Source organism: Aptenodytes patagonicus, chromosome 10 (genome assembly GCF_965638725.1).
Source record: "Aptenodytes patagonicus chromosome 10, bAptPat1.pri.cur, whole genome shotgun sequence".
NCBI classification, from domain to species: Eukaryota; Metazoa; Chordata; class Aves; order Sphenisciformes; family Spheniscidae; genus Aptenodytes; species Aptenodytes patagonicus.
The window spans coordinates 16261793-16285134 of record NC_134958.1 but is presented as its reverse complement, the minus strand read 5'-3'; the positions used below and the strand labels follow the sequence as shown (position 1 = coordinate 16285134).

At 38.0% G+C, this 23342-nt stretch overlaps 1 protein-coding gene across 2 annotated transcripts in view; it reads right to left on the bottom strand.

Moving 5' to 3' along the window:
- The window catches only part of MYZAP (myocardial zonula adherens protein), a 59902-nt gene that overhangs the window by 4641 nt on the left and 31919 nt on the right, over positions 1 to 23342 (bottom strand). The window contains exons 10-14 of one of the 2 annotated variants that reach the window (XM_076348272.1): positions 23013 to 23118; positions 9793 to 9876; positions 9258 to 9358; positions 7727 to 7769; positions 4095 to 4930 (exon numbers count right to left, since the gene is read on the bottom strand). In XM_076348272.1, the coding sequence (XP_076204387.1) occupies positions 4910 to 4930; positions 7727 to 7769; positions 9258 to 9358; positions 9793 to 9876; positions 23013 to 23118 (355 nt within the window). In that variant the 3' untranslated portion in view covers positions 4095 to 4909. Of the gene's footprint in view, positions 1 to 4094; positions 4931 to 7726; positions 7770 to 9257; positions 9359 to 9792; positions 9877 to 23012; positions 23119 to 23342 lie in introns of those variants that run through there. The other variant, XM_076348273.1, reaches the window with a different exon arrangement.

Below are 23342 nucleotides of genomic sequence, written 5' to 3'. Positions count from 1 at the left end.
GCAAAAGCTTCAATGTTCCTTGCATTAATTATTTTGCATTTTCATTGACAAAAGCCATGCCATTCCCATGTGTTTGAGTAGCTTTTAGCAGAATATCAATTCCTATTTAGGACTGAGGGTTTAATTTTCAGAGATTGTTAAAGTTTTCTTTACAAGACATTTATTTTTTAACATGTTAATGTATGATACAGAGACTGAATATAGAAATTCAGACTGTAATATAACGTTGGCCTGCTTACTCCAGACTTTCCTAACTGATACAAGTGCCATGAGAGCTTTAGTAAGTCCACTCCATCGAGCAGTAATAAGGTCATTAGCTGAATGGTAGTTCCCAGGTGGCAGATGTCAGCCTTTTTAAGCTGATCCCAGTGGAGGTTTCTTGATCCAAGCAAGAGTAAAGAGGCGCATTTCTCAGAGATTGTTAAAGCAGTTGTTTTATGAACAGGATGAACGGAGGGCCGACCCCGGAGGGACTGGGGGAGGAAGCGTTTTAAAATGGCTGCCCGCCCCTTTGTTTGCTCAGCTGGAAGGTGAATGGAAAGGCTGAGGGCCAGCGGAAATGAGATTAATCAAGTAGGCAGCTACCCATGGAAAAAAATACCACGGTCAGGGTGAGAAAAGCCAAGTTAAGTGACTAGTTGAAGAGACCGTTTCACTGTCTGTTGTGCACAACCTGGATCATCTTCCGTGGAAAATCCCCCAGGGAGTTTTCCCTAAGAGTTCAGGGAAGAGGAAATCACTGTGAGCTTTTCTCACCAGGAGATCACCCACTGTTACAGAGTTCTCTGAATTGCTGCCTCTGTAATGCATGCTTAAGTTATGCCATCTATGTAACATTTCTGCATCTTGAAGAAGGAATACTTTACCTTGCTTTTTAGCCTCTTTCTCCTGTGCAGATTGGAGAAAGTGGGAAGGCTGGGCATGGAAACAGAGCACTGTTTCTGCCCGCTTGGAAGTGAGAGTCTAGAAGGAACGATCTCATTAGACCACTGCTCTGCACTTACATGATGATGCTTCACCTCAGTTCAACTGTTGTTATTGCATGTACAGAAAAGTAATGCCGGTATTTACAGCGGGTTTCACCTTATGTGCTAAACTGCATAGACACAGAAAAATAGAATAAAAAATGAAGAGAATAAAGTCCAAATAACATGACTGCTGGGAATCACGACTGATCATTCTGTAGCCTCACTTGGAATACAATTCACCAAGTCTGTATTGGTCCAAGGTCATTGGAAAGGAATATTGTTCATCTTTACAGTTCAGGAGTGTTAAGTTTTGGAATACCATAGTCTGTTGACAGGTAACACACAGTTCCAGAATGATGAACAAATAGCTGAAATTTGGAAGGTGCTGGAACAACTGTGTTCTTGTTTATGGAGAGATGGGCAGCACCTAGATACAATGCAATCTAGATACCAATTTAGATACAAATTCGAAGAAGGAAAAACAGATTTAAGCTTTCTCAGTCAAGGAGCAGAAGTATGGAGCACTTGTGGGACTGAGGAAAATTACATACTTAGGCATTTCTTGCCCTGGGGTGAAATACAGGTGTGTAGGAAAATCCTCACTAGCCACGCTCTGAACATGAGTTACCACCATCCAGCAATACCTACTGCAAGTTTAGTCTTGGGACTAAGCTCTTGCTTCTCTTGGGAGACTAATAGACACTCATTATTTACAGTGCACAGTCGTATTTTCATTGGTTTCCTCAGAGCACGCTTGGCCCTTTTGATTAGAGGCTTTATTTTGTATCACTTTCTTGAATATTTTGATCAGCATTTGTGTGAGCTAAGTATATAACAAAACTGTGTTGTTTATTATTTCTTACATAATGGGCTTTCCTATGTTTCTCACTTAGGACATTATCTCAAGAGCTATTATTAGATACAGTTTTCAGTCAGTGTTTTCTGTCACTAGATATCTAGAGTTAAATATAATTTATTCTGCAATAGCATGGCTGGAATTACTATGCAATTTAGTAGTATTTCTACAAGAAAATTAAATCATTGGAATGACAATGAAGAAGAAAATCAGGTATACTAACAAAAAAGAATAAACTGCCTGAAAAAAACAACACAAAGCAAGGTGTGACCCAGGAGTATTCATCTCCGTATATAATATAGCTAAAAAGAAAGGTATTCAAATAGCTACGTAACTTACTCTAGCATAGATTTTTTTTTAATAGGTTACACCAGTTACAAGGAACATTGCAACAGACATTTGTGTCTGAATTTTTAGTATTTCTGTTTTATCAATGCCAGTTACGACTGAGCTGATGTATTCTAGTCATAGACATTTTGGGGGAGATGGCCATGAAGTACAACTGGCTGAATTCTTTCAGGTGGAAAAATTTTCTGTCAGAAATACCTGTCTGCCCAAAATTGGTATTAAAAGTAAAACTAACGCTCTTGCTTGTTTTCTGTTAAAGGTATCATTTCCATTGTCCTTTTCTCCTTTCTTCAACTTTATAAATACATAAATGTTACTCTTACTTCTTTTCACTAGGAAAAGGGACAAAAGAGACTTTAGAAAGTAGATTTTGGGGGGGGGGGGGAATACTTTTACAGTTTCTCTGCTCCTAGGTGGAAATATTGAGGGGCAGGAGGAGAGGAATCAAGCCACGCGTACAAAATAAACCACCCCCAAAATAACAGAAAAAATGGTATGAATATTTGGAATTAAAATGTATCATTTTAATTTCATTTAAAAAAAAAAACCTTTTAATCAGCATGATGCACCTTTGTAATAATTCATTTTATTTTCCTTAATTTAAAGAAAATAACTCCTCCCTTAACCTTTTTTTCTCTAAAAAAGCCCCAAACACCTTAAAAGCAATCCTGTATATGCTTATACCTATCAACATACTGTTTTACATATGGGAAGCAACCGTCAGGTTATTGCAGTATGCCTACACACCACACACACCTTTACAGAATATTGTAACCTCATAGATGTTCACTTCTACGTATTTTCTCTTTAATCCACCAGGTCCCTTTTTCTTTTGAAAGTTTTCACATACCTTAAGTTGTAGATGGCTGCTATCACCTTGTTTTCCTGTGTTTCTTCCATGTTCTAGTGCTTGAGGTAGGGCTGGAAGGGCCTTAACTCATCAGATCTCTTAAGCACATTTCTTCTACACATGCAAATAGCCCCAGGTGCTGAATGGGAATGAAATAAAATGTAAGTGGAATGAAACTCTCAGCACGTACGTCTCCATTCTGTGGAGCAGGGATTTCCTGTACAGAATTACAGAGTTAACAATGTGGAGAGAACTTACTTCTTACCTGTTTGCTCATCTGTCCGTGTCTAAAAGTCTTCAGATGTGAAAACAAGGATTTAAAGCCTCTCCGAAAAGCATTAGTATCCAACTCCCAGAATCCTATGTTGTAGGTTCAGCATTGAGCATTGCTGATCTCAACAAGATTTTATGAGGTCCTTTTGGCAATCTGTACTGGATACACGTACACAGGGAAGCATTAGTCAAGTAAAAAACTTCACAATCTTCAGCTGAGCATTGCAAACCAGTAACACTGTGATTGTTGTGTTTGCATGACTTCTTCTTATTTAGTTGACATGTAGCTTGTTTCATTGTGACAGTCTTAAAGATAAATCTCTACTATCAGTGAGTGGACATAAACTGTAAAAAAAGATGGGCCACGGTCATCCCAATCTCATCATGCTGAAGCCTGGAGAGCATCATCCCAGATGTATTCAGATGTTATCTGTGGGATCTGAAGTTGTTGGGTTTTTTTGCAAGAGCTCCGCTGCCCAGTTCTTGTTTATCCTTTGCAAGTCAATAGTTCTTTATTTCACAAAAGAGTTCATCTACTTTTGTTACTTGGCTTTGAGAAGAGTCTTTAGTCTTTAGCAAGGGAGTGTCTTCCTGTTCTCAAGAGCCTGTCTGCCAAAGGAAACACTGACAAGAACATCAAGGCTCCAGAGGAACTGCTTTTGCATTCATACATGTTTTGAACAAACCAGATTGTGTAGAGTAAGAGTTTGCAAGGTTTTAAGGTAAGTTTATTTGAGTAAGGTAAGTTTATATTAAGTAAACTTTCTATTAAGTAAATGAATGTTGACACAACAGAATAGAAAGTTTAAATACAGTATTTATTGCAATTTATCCTTTTCAAGTCCTACATACAGGATGTATTAAAAGCATACAATGTAACTGCATTATTTATACAGCATATATGAAAACTGTATCCGAAAACACTTTCCAGAGTATCTGGAATAAATCACAAAAGAATACTTATCATGGTACAAATGTAGTCATACAATTGACTTATTTAATGCACTTTCTGGGATCGATCTATATGGCTTTTATTGATGTTTACAGAAATTTTACTAGTTTCTAATGTTATAGTACTAATTAACCCAATCTCAAATTGACAAAATTTATACTGAAGTGTTACAGTCTTTTCAGTCAGATTTGTTATTATCTATGCTAATTTACATTGCTGCTGATTTGACTGGAAAGCTCTACATTTTCATGTAACACAATTATATAAATACTGTTCCTCCCCTGTTCTTCACAGTTACTGAATTAGCAGTAGTCCACTCAAATGATGGCCATCCAGCTCATTGCATGTCAAAATGCTCTTAAAATACACCAGACTTCAATCCTTATTTGGTTCAGAAAATATAATTTCATCAAATAGTCAAGACAGAATTTACACAGAAAATTTTTACAAGAAAAATTCAATGCCTTGCTGCAGTCTTGCTAGTCTTGAGCAGATGATCATCATTTGCAAGCCTCAGTTAAAATAGCTTGCAGTATTTTCAGAGGAGGTCCTCAGGAGCATATTAAAAGTGGAATGAACTTCCTTTTGAAGTCACGTGTCAAAACAGCATTTTGATACTTCATCTTGCCCTCTCCTACCATTCACTGAGCACCTCACAGCCATCAGGTTCCATTTTCTGAATTCTGGCCAAAAACAGAGGGATAAAGTATTTTTACTTAGCCAAACTTGTCAGTTAATGTCTTTTACAACAACATGCATTTCCTTTTATCTATAAATACTGCCTTCATCCATTCATCTTAAGTTTGAAGGTAACTTTCACAAACCATGGTTCAGAATTAAATTCCTGAAATATAGAGGGACTATTTGGGCACAAAAAATGCTAAAAGGCATTATATAATGAACTAAAGCTGCATCCCTAATGGACATTAATATGGCCAGTTGGGATTAGTTTTTAGTGCCTTTCTCTTCAAAAAGATACTGTCCAAGTATTTGCTGTTATCAGCCACTAGAGGGAGATACGATTACACAAGTACAAAGCTTATCCCTGAAATTTGAGTTGGGTCATTACGCATGGTCTTTTGGGTTCATCAACATACACTTCCAATTTAAATGTTTTCCCATTTAGAGTTTCACTTCATGATCTTAGTTGTTCATAACTACAATTCATTTAGTTATTGATCAAATTAACTGTTATTTGGGAACTTTGTTCAGCAAACTCAGTCTCCCAAATTCACCCAAGCATCAAAACTTCATTCAATCAAAAATACCCTATGCATGGTTAAGACTACAGCTTCTCCATGTGTCAGCTGTTTCCATGTCTTTGGTATTCAGGTACAAGACAATTCCTCTGCTTTGCATAATGAGAGGGTGCTTTGTCTGAGGACTGTTTTTATAGGCAGCAGACTTTATTCTCCCAGACCTTCTCTTCAAGCCCTTTCCCACTCTGAGGTTTTGCACCTCTTCTCTGGGAGAAGCTATTTAAGCAAATGTGTGGTATTGTGCCCGTTTACTAAGGTGACAGCTGGAGGGTTTTCTTTGCCCTTTTGATATCTATGAGATCTTTGGCATTCCCTCATCACATGCAAAGTAAACAGAGTTTCCTTTTAGAGCTATTAAAACTAACAATGTGTTTTTTAATTATTCTTTTTAAAAGAAACATTGAGCAGCTGTTAATGTTTGTGACTTCTATACCAGTGAAGATTACAGGCTTCCTTCACACAATAGATAATTTATCTTTTTATTAATGGCTTTGATTGCAATTATTTACTGATTTTTTTCATAATACAGTCCATAATATTGTGTTTGACTTTTTAGAAATAATAACCACTTTAAGTTCTCAGGAGTTGAACAGGTCGCGAGGAAAAAAAGAGCTTATGTGCAAACAGAGGATGATCTGAGCACAAAAGCTGGAGAAGTTTGAGCTTCCCATTTTATTTTGTATATGCTTTGATTATATCAAGCAATTTATGTTCCTGCAACATACCTGTACCACATCAAAACAGGCTTCTTTATTTAGTAGTTAAACAGCACAGTTACAGAATGAACAAAGTTCTCTAACAAATTCAGAAACCCATGAAATAATGCAGGAATAAGATTTGGATTTTGAGGTCAATATTATTATTTTAAATACAACTCTACTGAGTATACTTAATTTGAACAGACAGTACTGAATTTAAGAACTTGCATTACACTGGAGATAAAAACAATCACTTTGTGAAGCCCTGTGGCAAAGTGAGTACCTCCTGCGACTGACATTCAATGCAAGACCAATAGAAATCATACAAAATGTAAGTTGCTTGTTTTCTATAGCAGTTACTGTAATAAAAAAAAAAATGCCCTTCATGTTAACAGAACTACAGAAAAATATTCATAATTAATTTTAGTTCACTAAGACTGGGAGATCAAAACAAGATGTAAAAAAATACCGTATATATATATTTAAATAAGTTCAGTACTAGATGCAGTCATTCCTGCCTGTACTTTGAAGTCAAGGATAAGATTTTAAATGCTTTGGGGGGTGGGGGGGTGGGGGTGGGAAGTAGGCAAAAAATCAAAATCCTGATTCAGGATTGCTATTGCTGTAGGAATTGCAGGGACTGCTGTAGGCAAAATTCTGTGTAATGAAAATTCCTTTCTCTAATGGAAAAGTAAATAAAAAAAAAGTGACAGGGATTTTCCTACACAATTACTATTCAATGTATCACCAGCAGTCACTCTATCCTGTGACTGAGGAAGTGCAAACCAGTGCCTCAGTCCAACAAAGCAAAATCCGTTGTAATCTGCTCTATCGCTTACTGTTTTGAGCAACAAACACGACATTCATCTGCATGCGTTGAGGGAATTGTTTGAAACAGCCCAGTTGCACCTCTCCCTCCCAGCAAAAGACTGTTGGTTACGAGTTAACTTCTTCCAGGTGAACAGAGCCCTCAACTATACCAGGGCTCTATGACAGGTATGAACAGCCCTCACACTTTGTACACGGACAAAGGGGGAGCTTTCAGACTAATGCCCTCTGCCAGCATAGTTTCAGATACTGCTTCTATTAGTATTGAAAATAAAATATATTAGAGCTTCACTACACAAACAGAATTACAACACAATTGAAGAAAAAAAAAAAAAACGTACAGCTATACAACTCCTTCCTTACAGGCATTTGAAATGACACATTGCACTAGACAGCTTCTAAAGAAGCAATATTGACTGCTGTTTCACTCATCCTGCTTCTTCCATATCCCCCTCACAGTTAATGTCAGTAGTAACTTCAGATACAAAGTTACTAAAAAGCTGCTTTCAGGATAAATTTAGCAAGACTCCATGCTGCTGTTCTTCTCTATCACTTGATAAAAACGTATCTAATCAAGCTGCAAAGGTGCAAGATATTTGCTCATATTTAGAAAGCACGTTGACTTGAATGCTCAAGAGGTACTGTTCTTTGTGCTAAATTCCAACACTCTCTTGAATGGGGTGTATGTCCTCACCGGCCTTGCACTTTCAGGAGATCTTCTGTTCTCAGTACTTGCACTGTTAAGGAGACAAGAAAAAGCTTACAGAGTTAATGTCAGAGTATCAGACAGCTGGGCTGGAAATGCCACGGCAATGAACTTGTGCCTTGTTATTGATATTGACAGGCTAAAAATTAAACTATTCAGTGTATTTGATATGTTCCATATTTCTTTTCTATAATGCCATAAAGAATATTTGATAAAAACCGTGGCAGATACTGACAAGTTTACATACAGACATCTGCTGGAGCTCATATTGGAATGTCCAGCAATACAGCTACTAGGACTAAGGATCCTGCCACAATAAAGACAGCAGTGTTACATTTAAGAACACAATTAATTGTGAAGAGTAATTCCATAAAATCTAAACTGCATAGAGGTAAATTTCTGCATAGAGATAAATCTCAAAAATAGGAAAAATATCAGGTAAGTAGGGGCTGTGGTTACATACAGAGGGGCCCCAGAGAGGACAACAAAGATAGCTTTCTGTTGGCACCCTGCGTGAAGAACGCTGTTTTTGAGGTTTCAAAACTCATGCCATTAAAATATGCTCTAGGCTAAACACTGAAATGAGTGTATTTTTAAATTGGGAAGGAAATTTTAGTTTGTATTGCAGCTTGCTGATTTCATATGCTAATTTACATTCCTCAAACTAAATGATTCGATTTGCAGGGCAGTTAAGATGAACAAGTTTACTTGTTGGTAGTAAAAGCAATATGCAATGATCCTCCTTACCTTACTATTTTGGTTTGTTTTGCCCTTCCCTGTGGTGACGTGTTGGGGGGAAGATTCAAGTGCAAGTCCACAGCCTTGCTCCCAGGGCTCAGTGCAACCCTGTTGCAGTGTTCAGGGCAGAGAAAGGGGAGGAGGAGAAGAGGAGGCACAGTACCTGGATCTTTACAAAGCCAGGCTACAGAGCCACTGGCCACCACAGATCAGAGACAACCATTCCAGTGCAGAAGTGCTAATGTTACCGCGCTGTTTACTCGCCAATCTTCCATCTAGGGCTAGGATATCTCCAGAAATTGCTGCGGCCCTAAACTGTTACTGTCGGTGTTAACTGCCCTTTGAAATGGTCCTGGACGCATCTCCCAGAACACAAAGAATAAAGCACGCATGAAGCCAGCATTAACCAGCCTCAGGGTAGAGCTGTCCATTGTCTCTTGCTGCGCTGCCAGCAGACACATTTCATCAATATTTCTCATATTTCACAAAGTCAGATCTCTTGACTTGTAGCTTTACTCCCTGCTTAAATCACGTTACTGTAAATAAGTACTCCCCAAGGGTTTGCAATATGTTTCCATCTTTGGGGGGAAAAAAAAAAATCCTACTCCATAAGTCATTGAAGTACACTACACCTGGTAGATGTGCTCTTTCAAACTTAGGAAAATTTTGCAAAACTCCACAATCCACTCTAATGGTTTATTAGCACAATGATTTACTACTACAGCACCAATAAGGGACATTATGATGAAGTTTCCTATGAACAAGCAGAAAAAGTAAATACCTGTATGGAAGATCACATCCTACACCAGTATCTCTGGTTTCTATATTAGCCTTTGGTTGGTTTTCCATTAGGTAGTCCAATTTATCTTGTAATTCTTTATTCTGGAAAACAGTAATTTTCATCACAAGTTTATTTTATTTAAATTATGTTAATTAACAAGGAAATAAAATTGCACATTGGCTTATCCCCACAAGAAATAATGTAGAAGTATTTATTAAGAAAATAAAGGAATCCTTACTTCTGGGAAAAAAAAATATAAATGAAACCAACAGTTTTATTCAGAAGCTTCTGTTTTAAGTAATTATAATACTGTTATAAAATTATATGTTAAGAAACTTAGCATGAATATTGAGACTTTGTACTACATACATTCCTCATGTGACTGGTGTCGTAAGTTTGATTTCCATACTGAAGAACATCAAAAACATATAGTAAACATGCATCCAGAAAACAGACATCAGGTGACATTGGTTCAAATTTTATTTGGTTTCATAAAATAATCACAATAGTATAAACTTAAAAGGTAATGCCTTACCTCACATTCTAAGAAAGAGATTTTTTCTAGAAGCTGTATTATAAATAATTCCTTTTCTTTTACTTTCTTCCTTAGCATTTCAATCTATGAAGAAAAATAAAACAAAGACATTTAGTCTAATGGGGATGGGAAGAGGAGGAAAAAGACCTAGATACCACAGGAAGAAAATATGTTTAATTTTATTGTTCAGCAACAATTGAATACCTTCACATATTCACAAACTGCTTTAATCCATGGATTAGCTATCATCCCATACAATTAGGATCATTTATATAAAGATGATACACACATACTAATGTGGCTTTTAAGAATTTGTATTTTTCTGGAAAGAACGGAAACTCAAACATTGTCATGTAACAAAGCAAACTAGGGAAAACTCCATCTTTGATTCAAAGGCCTTTGCTCTAGTCAATTTTAACTACACCCAAAAATACGTTGCACATTTGCTAGTTTCTTGAAGGTCTTATTTGTTCAGTTATTTCCTGACATACTAGACTCCTTGAAAAAAGTGCATTTTCATTTTATACCTAGGGAATGGAAAGAAGTTATTTTAATTTTCATGAACATCTGTAAATAAAGTTAGCTGCACCAGAAGCATTGCATCTTAATACTGTTCTATAGGGAACAGAAGATAATCTTCCTTATATTCTAGGATTTCTGCTGGTCATAGAGCCATACAACAACAACTTTTGCATTAAATCTTTCCCTGCTACCAGCACAAGCAGGTATGACCAGAGAAACTGGGTATGACCCAGATTTCATACCAGTCCCTTGCTGCTGGCCCAAAGCTGTTCTGATTGTGTCGAAATGGCTTTCTAAAGCTCCTAACCCCACAGTTACCCTTTTCCATTCTTCTGAACCCTTTGGCTCAAAGCAAGATTTGCTGCGTGAGGTTCATACTGTTATCAGCAATATTCTAAGAGACCTGTTGACTGGCACAGAGGTCAGTTCCTTTCAGTTGACTGCATTTAGGAGACAATAGCATCTTGTGCAAACAAAGTGAATTTTCTCCTCGGACCAAAGGAAAAGTCACTTGTTACTCTCTCTCAACCCCTGCTGACTACACCTACTAAAGTAGCAGCTAATAAAAAGAGCAAAATAAAACAACAGCTAAATAACAACTTCAATTGTTACTGCTTCCCTGGGAGGCAGTTCAGGTTATTACTCATAGGCAGCTGTAGACACACACCACAAGCACAGAAGACAAGGTGCTTCCTATATCTGTAGTTACAGTCTACTTCAGCTGCAGAAAGCAGTGTTAAAAACGTTTCTAAGGAGAATCATCAGAAGTGCACTGAAAGATCAGTGTGAGGGAGAAAAGGGATTCTGCATCATATTTGTGTGCAGGTAGGAACTGGGAGAAGATGGATTTCCCACTGTGTTCTGTGCTCATGCAAGTCTTGCCCTACAGCAACAGCAATGAAAGCTGATAGCAGTGGATACTCTTATTGCTCTCAGTGTTAAATGGTGTCAGGTCAGTAATTTTTCCAATTAAATTTCAATCCACCTTTCTTGAACACACCATTTCAGGTCAGACAACATGAAAGTCCAAAACCCTATTTTTGCCCTATTAAGTCCATGGGAATGTGTCTTTCAACTGAGGTGCTGCAACATCATTAGCTAAACCCCTGTCCCGGCTCCATGCCAGCTCTCTTTAACAAGGCAGAGCCCAACCAACACCTTCTGCTTTACCAAACAGTGCATTATCTAAGGCAATTGTCTCCACAATTCATTAAAGTAAATTAAAGATATAAAAAGTTTCTGATCTTAAGCTTGAAAGCAGAATCAGAAGTAAACCGCTTGCTAGTAAATGGATGGTCCACATCGCAAATGGAATGCCAGAATCTGCCATGTGCTGCTTTTAGTGAAGTCTCTATTATTGTATATGTAAAAAGTGCACCCCTTAAAGCTATGTTAGATGAGGAAAGATATTCAAACTGCCATTACAGCACTAGAAAAGTGTGTATCCTGCACATTCCTTCACATTTTGGGGCAATATGCCAACAGTGGGAAAACCCAGATCTATGCCTATAGCTTTTTATCACGAGAAAACTATAAAAATACCTATGCATAATTAAAAAAAAATGTATTTTCTATAAAACTTCCAATTAAGTGAGGTGGCTTTATTTTGTCAAGTTACTGATTGGCTGTGGGCTTCATTGATACAATTTTAAGGAAAAAAGTAAAAAGTATGTGTTAGTAAAAAATTTAGTGGACTTTTACTGAAATGAATTCATTCTGTAGAACAGCCAAACTGAAATCAAGGAAAGCTCAGAATACATTAATTTTTCCTGGCAGTTGTTATGTTACATTGATATGCAAGGAAGACCATTTCTAAATACTTGGGTGAAGTTTTCCATGCACTCTCACCAGTCACTTTTTAACTCTATATCTGAAAATCAATTTTGTGAAAGACCGTTAACAAACCTCTTCAAAACCACCAGTGTAAAACTTTTCAGCATGTCTGGAAACAATGATTAGTAGAAATATTCACATTCTGCTAAAAGAGAATGATAAAATACTCAAAGGTACGATAATCAAAACAACAGTAGTACTATCACCCTCCCAAAAATTTACTGCTAGGTATTATAAAACATTTCAAACAAAACGTATAGAACTATGAAAAAATTAAGCAAAACAAATGCATAAATTAAACCAAAAACCGAAAATTTATAAAACCAACTCAACTTTAATTTAGTCTTCATGATCTTCAGTTATCACATCTCATTGACACAATGATCAATTATTACTTGGAAAAACTAAAAGGTAAACTCCATGCAGTAAGTGTTTTCAGCTCAAGTTACAGAATACATGAGTGCTATCATCATCCATCTTTCTCAAAATCAGGTATTTCCTTTTTTTCTTTTTTACTTTTACTTTAAAGTGCATGTAAAACCTATCCATGTCATCTAAAGCTCTTATCATTTCAGTTTTCAAATCACAGAAACACAAAGCTTGTAGCATTTTCAGAAAAATCATAGAACATATTTTGATCGTCATATTTAACTACAAATTTGTTTAACAGTATGACTAAATTAAGTCAGCTATATCTTCACTAGTTCAATAGCTTCAGTCCTGCCAATAAATTCCACTTCAGAAAAGATAAACTGTTCTTTTAGGACTTTCAAGTGGGTCTTCTCTATTAATATTCTGTTCTCCTACTATGCATACAAGGAAATAATTTTAACACCAGTAATCTGTATGACACAGAGACGACTGAAGCCAAGCACAGCTATGTGATCGGGGAGGGTTTTGCCCTGACAGATACCCATTCTTGTTATTGAAGATAATATACCTCATCAGCAGCCCATTCTGGTTTTTACATCAAACACAAAATATTTCTCTTTCCAAATAAGTGATCGAATTATTTATTATCCAAAAGCAAGACCAAACTCTTGTGTTTCATAGCCATTTACCTTCAGTTATATTCACTCTATGATATAAAGGCTCTAAGACATGAAATAAACTGCGATAGGAAGCATTATGTTTACCAGTATTATGTACAACTGTATTTAGTGTAAGTTAAAATTAAACTTGTATTTGTTTATTCTTCACATTGGCTACAGAGACACAAACTCCCTAAGGATGTTTTTGAGTTATTTTAACTAGAGTAGTCTGAAGGCAAAAATGAGTATGGACACCTTAAAAATCTAAACAGAGAATACAGAGAGGAAGACCTTGACAAACAGCTTCCTCCCCTTCCCAAACACAAACCTGAACTCCAAAAAGATATTTTGTAATTTGGCAGGAATGTTACTGGTTTTACTTTTTTGTGTGTGTGTGAGAATCCTCTAAGGACTGGCAGACTGAACCATACACAACAGCACTCCCTGACTCATTTTAGCATGTTTACATAGTACCAGTCAGGACGCATGAAATCAATTTACTTTGTCCCCTGAAGAATTATGCCAGAATTTTAAAATACGCCTTCTCTTCTACAGTATGGAGAGGAGACAATGTGGTACGATATCATCACACACACAAAGTCTTAGTCTAGCAGTAGAACAGAATGGAATGATTAGACCATGCAGATTACAGATACGGTAATAAAACCTTTTGGTGGATCTTTAGAACATTATGAACTCAAAGACACAGCCACACAGACCAAATACATTCCAGGAGAAATAAATTTCAGCACTGGCTAAAATGAGAGAGGCTGATTCAGTGCCAGGAAAAAAGTCCTGCAGTCCCTGCTCCCCAGATGCAGCAGAGCTATCCTTTGAGGCCGCTGCAGAAGGAAAGCAGGGCCAGAACGTAGCAAGGCACCTGCATTACTTCATACAGGCATGCTGCACCCGCCAGGCACATGGCCAACTAGTTGTCTCAGCAGCTACAGCAGCTACTGCAGTCCAAGGCTTGAAACAACTTCCAAAGTTAAGACACACCTTTAAACCTACCCACAGGCCTGACATAGATGACACATCCCACCAGAGTGGTTTACTACAAAAAAGTTTATTTACTGAATAAGGACTTGAGTACATATCATCATATGCCATTAGCACCAGGAGTGAGCAAACCTGACTTGATTAATCCTTGAGGGGGTATGTTACATAGGAATAACTTTAGGGGATTATATTAATATATTACTATATTAAATAAAATGCAATCTTAATTCAATACATTTATGTAAGTCACATTGCATAAAGTAAAAGTGATGGTTTCCTTTGAGAGAGGAATGTATCAAGAACAGTGGATCATAACGTTGATATTGGGTAAAAGCACTTCAAAAAAAATTCATGCCTTGCTACCTAATGTCATTTTGATTTTTCCATAAAAATATTAGTTATGGTAAACTAAAATAAGATAATAACACTTACAGCACCATAAACCTGTATTGCACAAACCCAAGTCTTGAGAGTGTCTTTGTTTCAAAGAGTTGCATAAAGCAAGAGAACAACTAGCAGGTGACAGAGCAATATACTTTGACTTTTGGTTGAATATAAGGTAAGGAGAAGGAGAGGAGAAGCAAGATAGGTCAAATACAATACTGAACTGAGGGCCCAAGTGGTGGCCAGAATAGTTTAGGGTCAGAAACAAATCAGTGCAAGCCAAAGACTCTTAACTTCCCCATGGACTGACTCTTGGATCTGAGTCACTTCTGGACTGACTCCAGGACAAAATTATCACCAATATGTTCCTACATTTTCTTTGCTTATGCCCAAGGCCTATAATCTACCTCATCCTTGCTGTGTCTGCAGACTTTAGCATTTCAGCTCACTGCCAACTCAGCAACTTGCTCCCAAATCTGGCTTTTGCACAACTACCCTCTCAGATTTTGTCATCATTTTCTACAAGCACTATTCAGGTACATCCTTCAGCCTCTCCTTTTCCAACCTTCTCTAGAAGTGCTCAGACAGACTTTCCCTAGCACTTACCTCTTGACCTGACTTGCATTGTTAGACTGAGTAGCCGTTCTTTTTCCTCCACGTTTCTACCAGTATTTCTACAACCTTCACATCCACATTAAGCAGTCAAACAAAACTGGCAACCTACTTAGCAATATCATTTTACATTAATGACCCACTCATTCCTTTCAAAACAGTTCTGCTAACAGTAAAAATGTGAATTTAGCAACCCTGAGCCACACCATCACCCTTTTTCCTACCACTTCATTCTCTCTTACCTCCCCCACCCTACTGTATTCATTGCTCCTGCTTTCCCTTCTCCTGTTGGGAGACATCCAACTACTCCAAAACTGGGAAGGGAAGAGCTACAAGGCCCACGCTACAATTTGTAATATATCTGGTCTGCCAGTGACTGAGAGGCATCACGTGCTCTTAGGCCATCCCAGGGGCTGGGGAGCAGAGCACATTCCGCCAGTGCTGTAACAACTAGGAGAGATGAACTCCCTGACTCAGTCACTCAGTACACACACGCTGCTCAGGAGCTCTGCGCCTGGCGACCCGCCAACGCGGCACGGTACATGTGAGCTTAGCCCTTCAGCCACCCCACTTCAATCCCCGGCATTTGGCTGTCGGGCACAGGAAGGGCACCTGATCTCTCCCTGTCATGGCAGGATCCATGAAGTTCCCTGCAGATTGTGTTGGGTGTGCAGCTTGCATTTCACATACCCACTGCTATTTCTAATGATCTGAATCGGCACATAAGGCCCCACATGCAATGTGAATCATCCTGAATTTATCCACTGACTCAGGATTAATATGGCCACAGCACTTCTTTTCAAGCTCTCTCCTCCTTGATTCAGTCCTGTTGCTGTTACCACCTCTATGCTTTTGCCTCCTTCTGAAACCTTGAGGTCATTTCTCTCAAACTCCCTCAACCTCCAGATTGTCACCTTATCTTGCAGCAACTCCCAGAAAATTCAATTCTTCTTGTCCAGCCCATCAGTGAAGATCTACTTCTTTCTCACTCCTACACCTTATAGAGTCTCCAATACATCTCCTCCAATACCAAACAAAATTGTCATGCTATCTGAATGAAAGTCTCAATACCTTCTAGGAAGAGCTGCCCTTACAAATTTCTCTTGCTCCACCAAGCAACTAAACTTTGCTTCAGTAAGATGGAAAGCTAGATGTACGAGTCAACAGCATTAAATTGATCTCATGGATAGAGCACCTAAGAAGAACAGTCAAAAGGAGAATCACGAGACCTAAAAGCAAGAGTCTAAAGTAATGCTGGAGATGCGAGCAGTGATATTAGAAGGGAAGTCAACAGAATTACAAAGCAATTAAAGCAGAAGGAAAAAGCATCTTAAGAGAGAATTAAAGTTGTGTCCAATTGTAGAGCCTCTATAAAGAATGTCTGAAATAGCAAACTTTATTTTATTCTGTGTACTCAGACACAGTTCTGGAGGCTTGAAATATGCAGTGATCTATTGGATTGGAACAGATCCAGCTGTTAGGTAAACTCAGTCAACATTTACCACTTGATCTTATCATCCATTAGTTTAAAATATTTATCAGAACATGACAGTATTAATATATTTAAGTATTATATATTACTCAAGTATCGTGTATTTTCTTTATTCATCTACCATTAATGGATTGGGCATCTGTAACACTGAGAGACATGAACAAACTGGTCATAAATATGACTAAACACAGGAAAAACACATACTATATGATACAAAACCAGACAGACAAGACATTGCAGTATCAGCCTGAACTCTTAGAGGTAATTGCTGTACAAGGAGAACTGGATTTTACTCAGTCCACCATTTCACTGGACCTTAAGTGGTATTTATCAGAGGCTAGACAAGAGTGTTGAATTTTTTTCAGGGAATGTAATACAGTAAATAGGAATGAGCACCTTTGCCTTTTAATCCTCCTTAAATCACTTGAATGACCCCTCAATACGTTTTGTATTTTAAAACTCGTATTTAAAGAAAAAGTAACAACTGATTGATTTAAGTTAATGCACCAACTTAGAGACCTTCCTAAACTAACGAGCTGTAAGAACACATTACACCAGTCTTTGATGTACACCTATTGCTAAAGCAGGCCCACAAGGCCTAGATGTCCTAATGAGTTATAAACATCGGCACATTGTCTAACAGTTCAACCCACCTTATTAAGAGCTACCTTAGTAACGTGCAAGTTTTCTAATTAATGACTTGGCTGGGCAATTCCCAGCTGAAAGAGCTGATGCTATGCATGTATAAACACTCTCACCAAACACCAGCAGTGATTCTACTTCTGCCAATAGATAAGCAACGTACTGCATTGCTCAAGTCCACTGAGGCATGCCAAACGCTTGAATTGGGGGGGGTGGCAAGTTATTTATGTTTTGCCATTTATCTTCTTCCTCCAAGCTCCCAAGGTGGGTTTCTCTTTCTACATTTGTTGTTGTGTGTTTTGTTGTTGTTGTTTTGTTTTCACTGTAGGTACTACGTAGTGCAGATTTTGGTTAGTAAAAAATTGGCATCTGTCTGTGGCTGGTAATTCCATCTTCTTATCCGCTATGCTTCTGTGTGGCTTCTTTTACTTGACCTAAAATTGAAACTGTACTTCCGTATTAAAACTGGGATATTTTGCTATATATCTGGAGTTGGAGTATCTTGATACAGAAGTTTTCAGCTGGTTATTAAGTCTTTGGTGGGAAAAATCTTCTTTATTCCCCATTTGTGCAATACAAAGTATCTTCTGTATTTGGGATATCATTTGCTCATCAGCACTTTGTCCTTTCATGCAAATATCTTCCACAACAGAACAGGATACAGCTTCTCCCTGGTGTTTGGTCACCATTTATTATCCAACGAATCTGAGACTAAAGCTGGAGAACAGCTCATGGGCCATGACCTAGAGACAGTTCAATTCAGTAGTTAGGGGAATTTCATGTGAAATCTGAGTTCTGTAGATAATTTCTTGGCATGGAATCAAATATTCTTTTCTCTTCTGTCCCCTTCAGAACAGCTCCCTAGATCTGCATCAACCCACTCGCCTTGCTTACAAAATGTAAATGCTTATTTCCTTCCCTCTCCTGCTTCTCAAAAATGAAATGATATTACCTATAAAAGCAGCTTATTGTGCCATGAAACTGCAATCCATTTCAATGTCAATTGCACAAATCTCAAAACTAAAGCTCTCTTAAATCTATTCGGGTTTGAAATTGAGATCAAGCCAGGAAATACTTTTGTTGCTGATTTAAAATCAGTGTTTTGTATTTCATTTGAAGACTTTTAGCTTTATCTTAGAGTAAACTCTCTCCCATCTCCTACACTGGCACAGACAGGATAAACTGATTGACCATATCGAATAGATAACTTAAAAGACAAGCCTTCACCCCTCTCACAGAACAACAGCAATTTCAACCCTGAAAGAAACAATGTGGTAGCAGCTTCCCATGCCCTCCCATAGCGCCTCTGTGCCTGCATCTGCCTGGCCAATTCCATCTCTGCATTGGAAACTCCTTAGTGGAAGGGCCTGAACATTGCATGTTTCCACCTTTCACGCTGTGAGTCTCCCTGCAAATTCTTCCTCTGATCGAACTGGTTTTTCCTGGATTGTCTTTGAAAGCCTCTCTCTGCCCTGCCATACTTTAAGATGGCTACAAAGGCAAGGGCTTAAAAAAAAAAAAAAAAAAAAAAAAAAGGCTAGTCAAGCCTACCATTATTAATGTTCACTGATTTCATCACTGAGCTCTGGGTGACCCACTCTGGCCATCTGTCTTTTCTCACTCTTTTTTTGAAAGCCTGCTATGTACAAATAGTATGAGAAAAGGGCTGGGTTTCTACACACCTGCCAAACGCAGGTCCTGTGCTTTCAGCTGCCAGCACTTCATGTAAAATGTACTGCGCTAAGCTGGGAACAAATAGATTTGTTTAACAAACAAGTTCAACACAGGGATAAACCTGTCAGCCTTAAATCATCTGCAGTCTCTCTCTAACCAGAACATGAGGCTCTAAGACTATGCAGGATAACTTTCTGCTCAGCCGGTGCTCTAATGGGCTGCGATCTTAGCTCTCACAGCAGAGAATCCCTATGAGGCTGAAAAATGGGTGTGTGTGGGCTCTGACACACAGAGATGTTGAAGGTCACTGACTCCAGCAAACTTCCATTTTATTTCTTCCATTTATTTTCTTCTGAAAGTTATTTTCCATGCTCCTATTTAATTTATAACTGGTCTGACTAGGTCAAGTTGAAAAAGGTTCTATTAATGTCTGAGATGGAAGGATTTATTTTCAGAGAAAAAAATTAGAAGCAAATGATTTCTTTGCTAAGGGGTATACGCACACTGAACTGTGACTGTCCTCCTCTGCCTGGGCTCAATTCCACAGGTCACATATCTACTGCAGTATCAACAAGATGCGTCCTGTGAAAAGGAAGGCTTTAATACTCTCTTCCTCCACGGCCTCCTACATTTGGTGCTTCCCTGTCAGCATCCCCTTTCATGCATGCCTAGATTAGGACTGACCACAGCCTCCTAACACATTTTTAAATGCCATCAAACAAGCACTGGAGGTGTTAGAGCTGCCTACCGCATCACAAAACTCCATTGTAAAGCTTCTCTTTTACTTCCTCCTAACTGCTTGCTGTTCTTTTACAGAATGCCCTGCATCTGTCGCTTGCAAATGATCCATCATCTTTCCCTAAAAAGGCCAGAAGAGCAATCTATTTTGTGATTTTTTCAGCCAGCAGATTCATCTCAGTACTTGTTCAATTTTGACAGTTCTCCATATGAGTTTGAAGCAACCTATCTTGTTTGTTCAGCACCCGTTTGAAATGATGTTCATTCCTGTAGCTGCACTTTGTCTAAATTGGAGATAACAGCATAAACCCGTTGTGATTTACACTGAAAGAATAAACCCTTCACTTATACTTCAGAACTGTGTCCAAATATACCAAGATTAATACTAAATAAAGCTCATCCTGTAGTCAAGCAAGCATAGGCTTAGCCATCATTCTCACGTAGTTCACACAGTAGCTTTGTTTCAGCTTCTAACAAAAGCACTGCTGATAATTTTGACTATTTAACTTTCTTTCCACTTCTCTTCTGAGTTTCACAGGTTAGCCTGTTCTCAGTCCGTTCTCACGCAACAGAGAAGCTAAGCGTTTCAGAAAGCAGACTTTCTAGCTGCTTTGATCATTCTTTCTCAATTATATTTAAATGCAAGTTATTATTATAATACCCTTATAAACCCTAAGATGGAATGTTATTTTACAGATACCAGCCATGAAAGTATTGCAATAATGAGTAACATGGCAGGTTTTCATGACACTTTTCTAGATATTCCTAGCTATTACATTCTACATTCAGTTAAATTTAATGTAGAGAGGACATGCGTTCAAATATACCCTGATGAACACATTTTCTGGGACTTAAATAGTAGCACAATTACAAAATCTTCCCTATTTACTCTAGAAAGTATGTTTAGTGCTGTTGCTCCCTAGTTTTTAACTTAACTCCAGAACTGACTCTTCAGACAGCATTCCTTTTCAACAGCCTACCTTTTAATAAGTATTTTTGTTGCCGATTTCTCAGCTTCTATAACATAGTTAGTAAGTGTTGCTTAAAGTGAGCCTAAAAATACTTTTCTAATATATATGTAGAGAAAAGTGCAAAAATGATGAAAAATACCACGTGCGTGGATAGCTCAGGGCATACACATCTGCAATGCTTTTTATCTTCCCCCGTGGTGGACAGCTACTCTTCTCTGTACTATTAAAGCTGCTATATTTAGGCCGTTAATTAAAAGAGTCCAGTTTAAAATAGTGCATACCAACTATATTGTAGATATTTCCTCAAATACAGTACAAACACAAACCATGGATAGCACAAAATTAAAAAAACCCCAAACATTAAGTGCCTAATGTATTTGGTACCATCTGACCTGATCAAACCTCTGTTACAGGAGTCTTTAGTTAGCTCACTAGTGAAAATATAGATGTAGCTACAGGTGTTCATGCAGTTCTCAAGGAAACTGAATTAAAAGAAAAACTAAAACATATGAGGACTAAAGGAGAAAGCAAAAATATGTTCCCTGTGGCTACATGGCAGTCAAGGATTTGTACAGAGATTTAATTGATTTTGAAAAGCAGGTAGTCAGACATCAATTAAAAGTAGACATATCTGACAGCTAAGTAGTGAGTTGGTCATCTAGCATTCTACTTGTTATATAGGATAACCAAAAGATCTAGAAGGGCTTTCTGTGTATATGAAGGCACCAGCAGAGATACATTACAAGGAATCAGCAAGCTAAACTCACCCATCAAACCTAATATTTATGAAATAATAATCATTGGCCCAAGCTTTATACATGTTTTTGCCAAAACACCCCATGGAACTGACAGTATTTGTTATACCAATGCAGCCCACTAGAGGTCAAATTACACCGAGCAGTTTAAAATACATTTAGTAATGAAGGGCAAAGTTTAGGCCACCATCCTCTTATATATTACTAGAATCATCTGGGTTGCCACATGTATCACAAAGTGTCAAGTCCTTTAGAACTTTTGGTTAGAACAAAGAAAGCTCGTAATATGATGGTTGGCTTACAGAGATACAAAACAGATTAAGTAATTGTTCCCATAATCCATTAATTACATGAAATGGATTATTAGATCGGAGAAGTTTTCCTTAAGAGAATACCATGGTATAAAGATTGTTAGCTCAGTTTTAGGCCACCTCCTATGATGCTTGAAAACAGTGAAAATGGCAAACTGAACTAGAAATAAAACTTCAAGACTTTATACCAGTCTTCTATACTGATAATATGGCAGAAGAACTTTAATGCAAAGAGATAGATACTTTTGCATCCCTCTGTGTAAGAGACACTTAGTATCACACATCTGATCATACAGCAGGACTACATCAGAATGTTATAAAACAAAACAGATATAGGTAAATATATATATAAAAATACAGGGGGGAGAGAGAGAAAAAAAAATATCACCTTGATAAAAATGGAAAAACTCCATGCCTAATCAGAAATCCTATAACAGCACATTGTCAACGCAGAACGAATGCCTTAGGTTAGAATGGTTTCCAAACATTTGATTTTGTGAATGTGTGATGTCCAAATACAAATAAAAGATATTTCATGAATGCCTATCCTCTGTGCAATAGCAAGGCTCAGTGTAACAGTGCTGTCAGGCTGCTTTGTAAAGCTCCAATTTAAACTTAATTTACCTATTTCCCATGTCATTCTTTCATCCACTTGGAGAAACAGAAATGTTTGCAATCACAGCCTTCTGACTGCTAAACAGTTTCTGGGCACGTAGGTAGCCTGTAACTTGAAGCAGCTTTCCAGCAGAAAGCCACTTAAAATTTTACAGGAAATTATAGCAGCTAAGATGATGTCCCAAGAGCTGAGTAAAAAAGATGAGTGGTGGAAAAACTATGTTTGCCCCCCTGTTTCTGTGAGGAACCACACACGCACAAAAAAAAAAAAGGCCAGTTTTTGCCTTCCACTTCTGTACAGGAAGGATATCCTCAATGACTAGTCTGCATTGTTTCTGCAGTTACCCTCTGAACGCTTCAAATTAAGTTGTAGGTTGTATGTTGTATTTCCTGGACTACCATGAAGAGTTCCAGAATTAGTGTCAGCCTAAAGATCACAGTATATAACCCACAGCTACTGGATTAAACTGCTTTCAGCTAGTCTTTCTGCTTCACTAGCTCCAGATGCTTAACTCATCTTCCATTGTGTTTGTAACTAAGGTGGCATAAGGAAACTGCACACAGAACAGAGCTCTCTCTGGATTATGTACTAAAAGAATCAGTGTTCCCAAGAGACCCAGAATTGTTTTACTAGATCTCACCTCCTCAACCATGTGCTTGACTTTCTTCTGTTGGCAGTGGACCATATCATCCAGATGTTTGATTCGCTCTCTTAGGCTAGCTGCTACCTCCTCCAAATGCTGTGACCTAGCAGAACATGGAAGAATTAAGCATGTAAGTGGGGAGCTATGCAGCATAAGCAAAACAAGAACAACCCCCACAATACCACCATAAATCAGGAAGACTAGGTAGAGAGGTAGGCAAGTCAAATTCCACTGACAGATGTCAATTTGCCCAAAGTGCATTTTAATGGTATTCTTTTAGTCAAAGCGGCTGTCTCCACCCAAGTTAACTCACCTTTGTCTTGCATA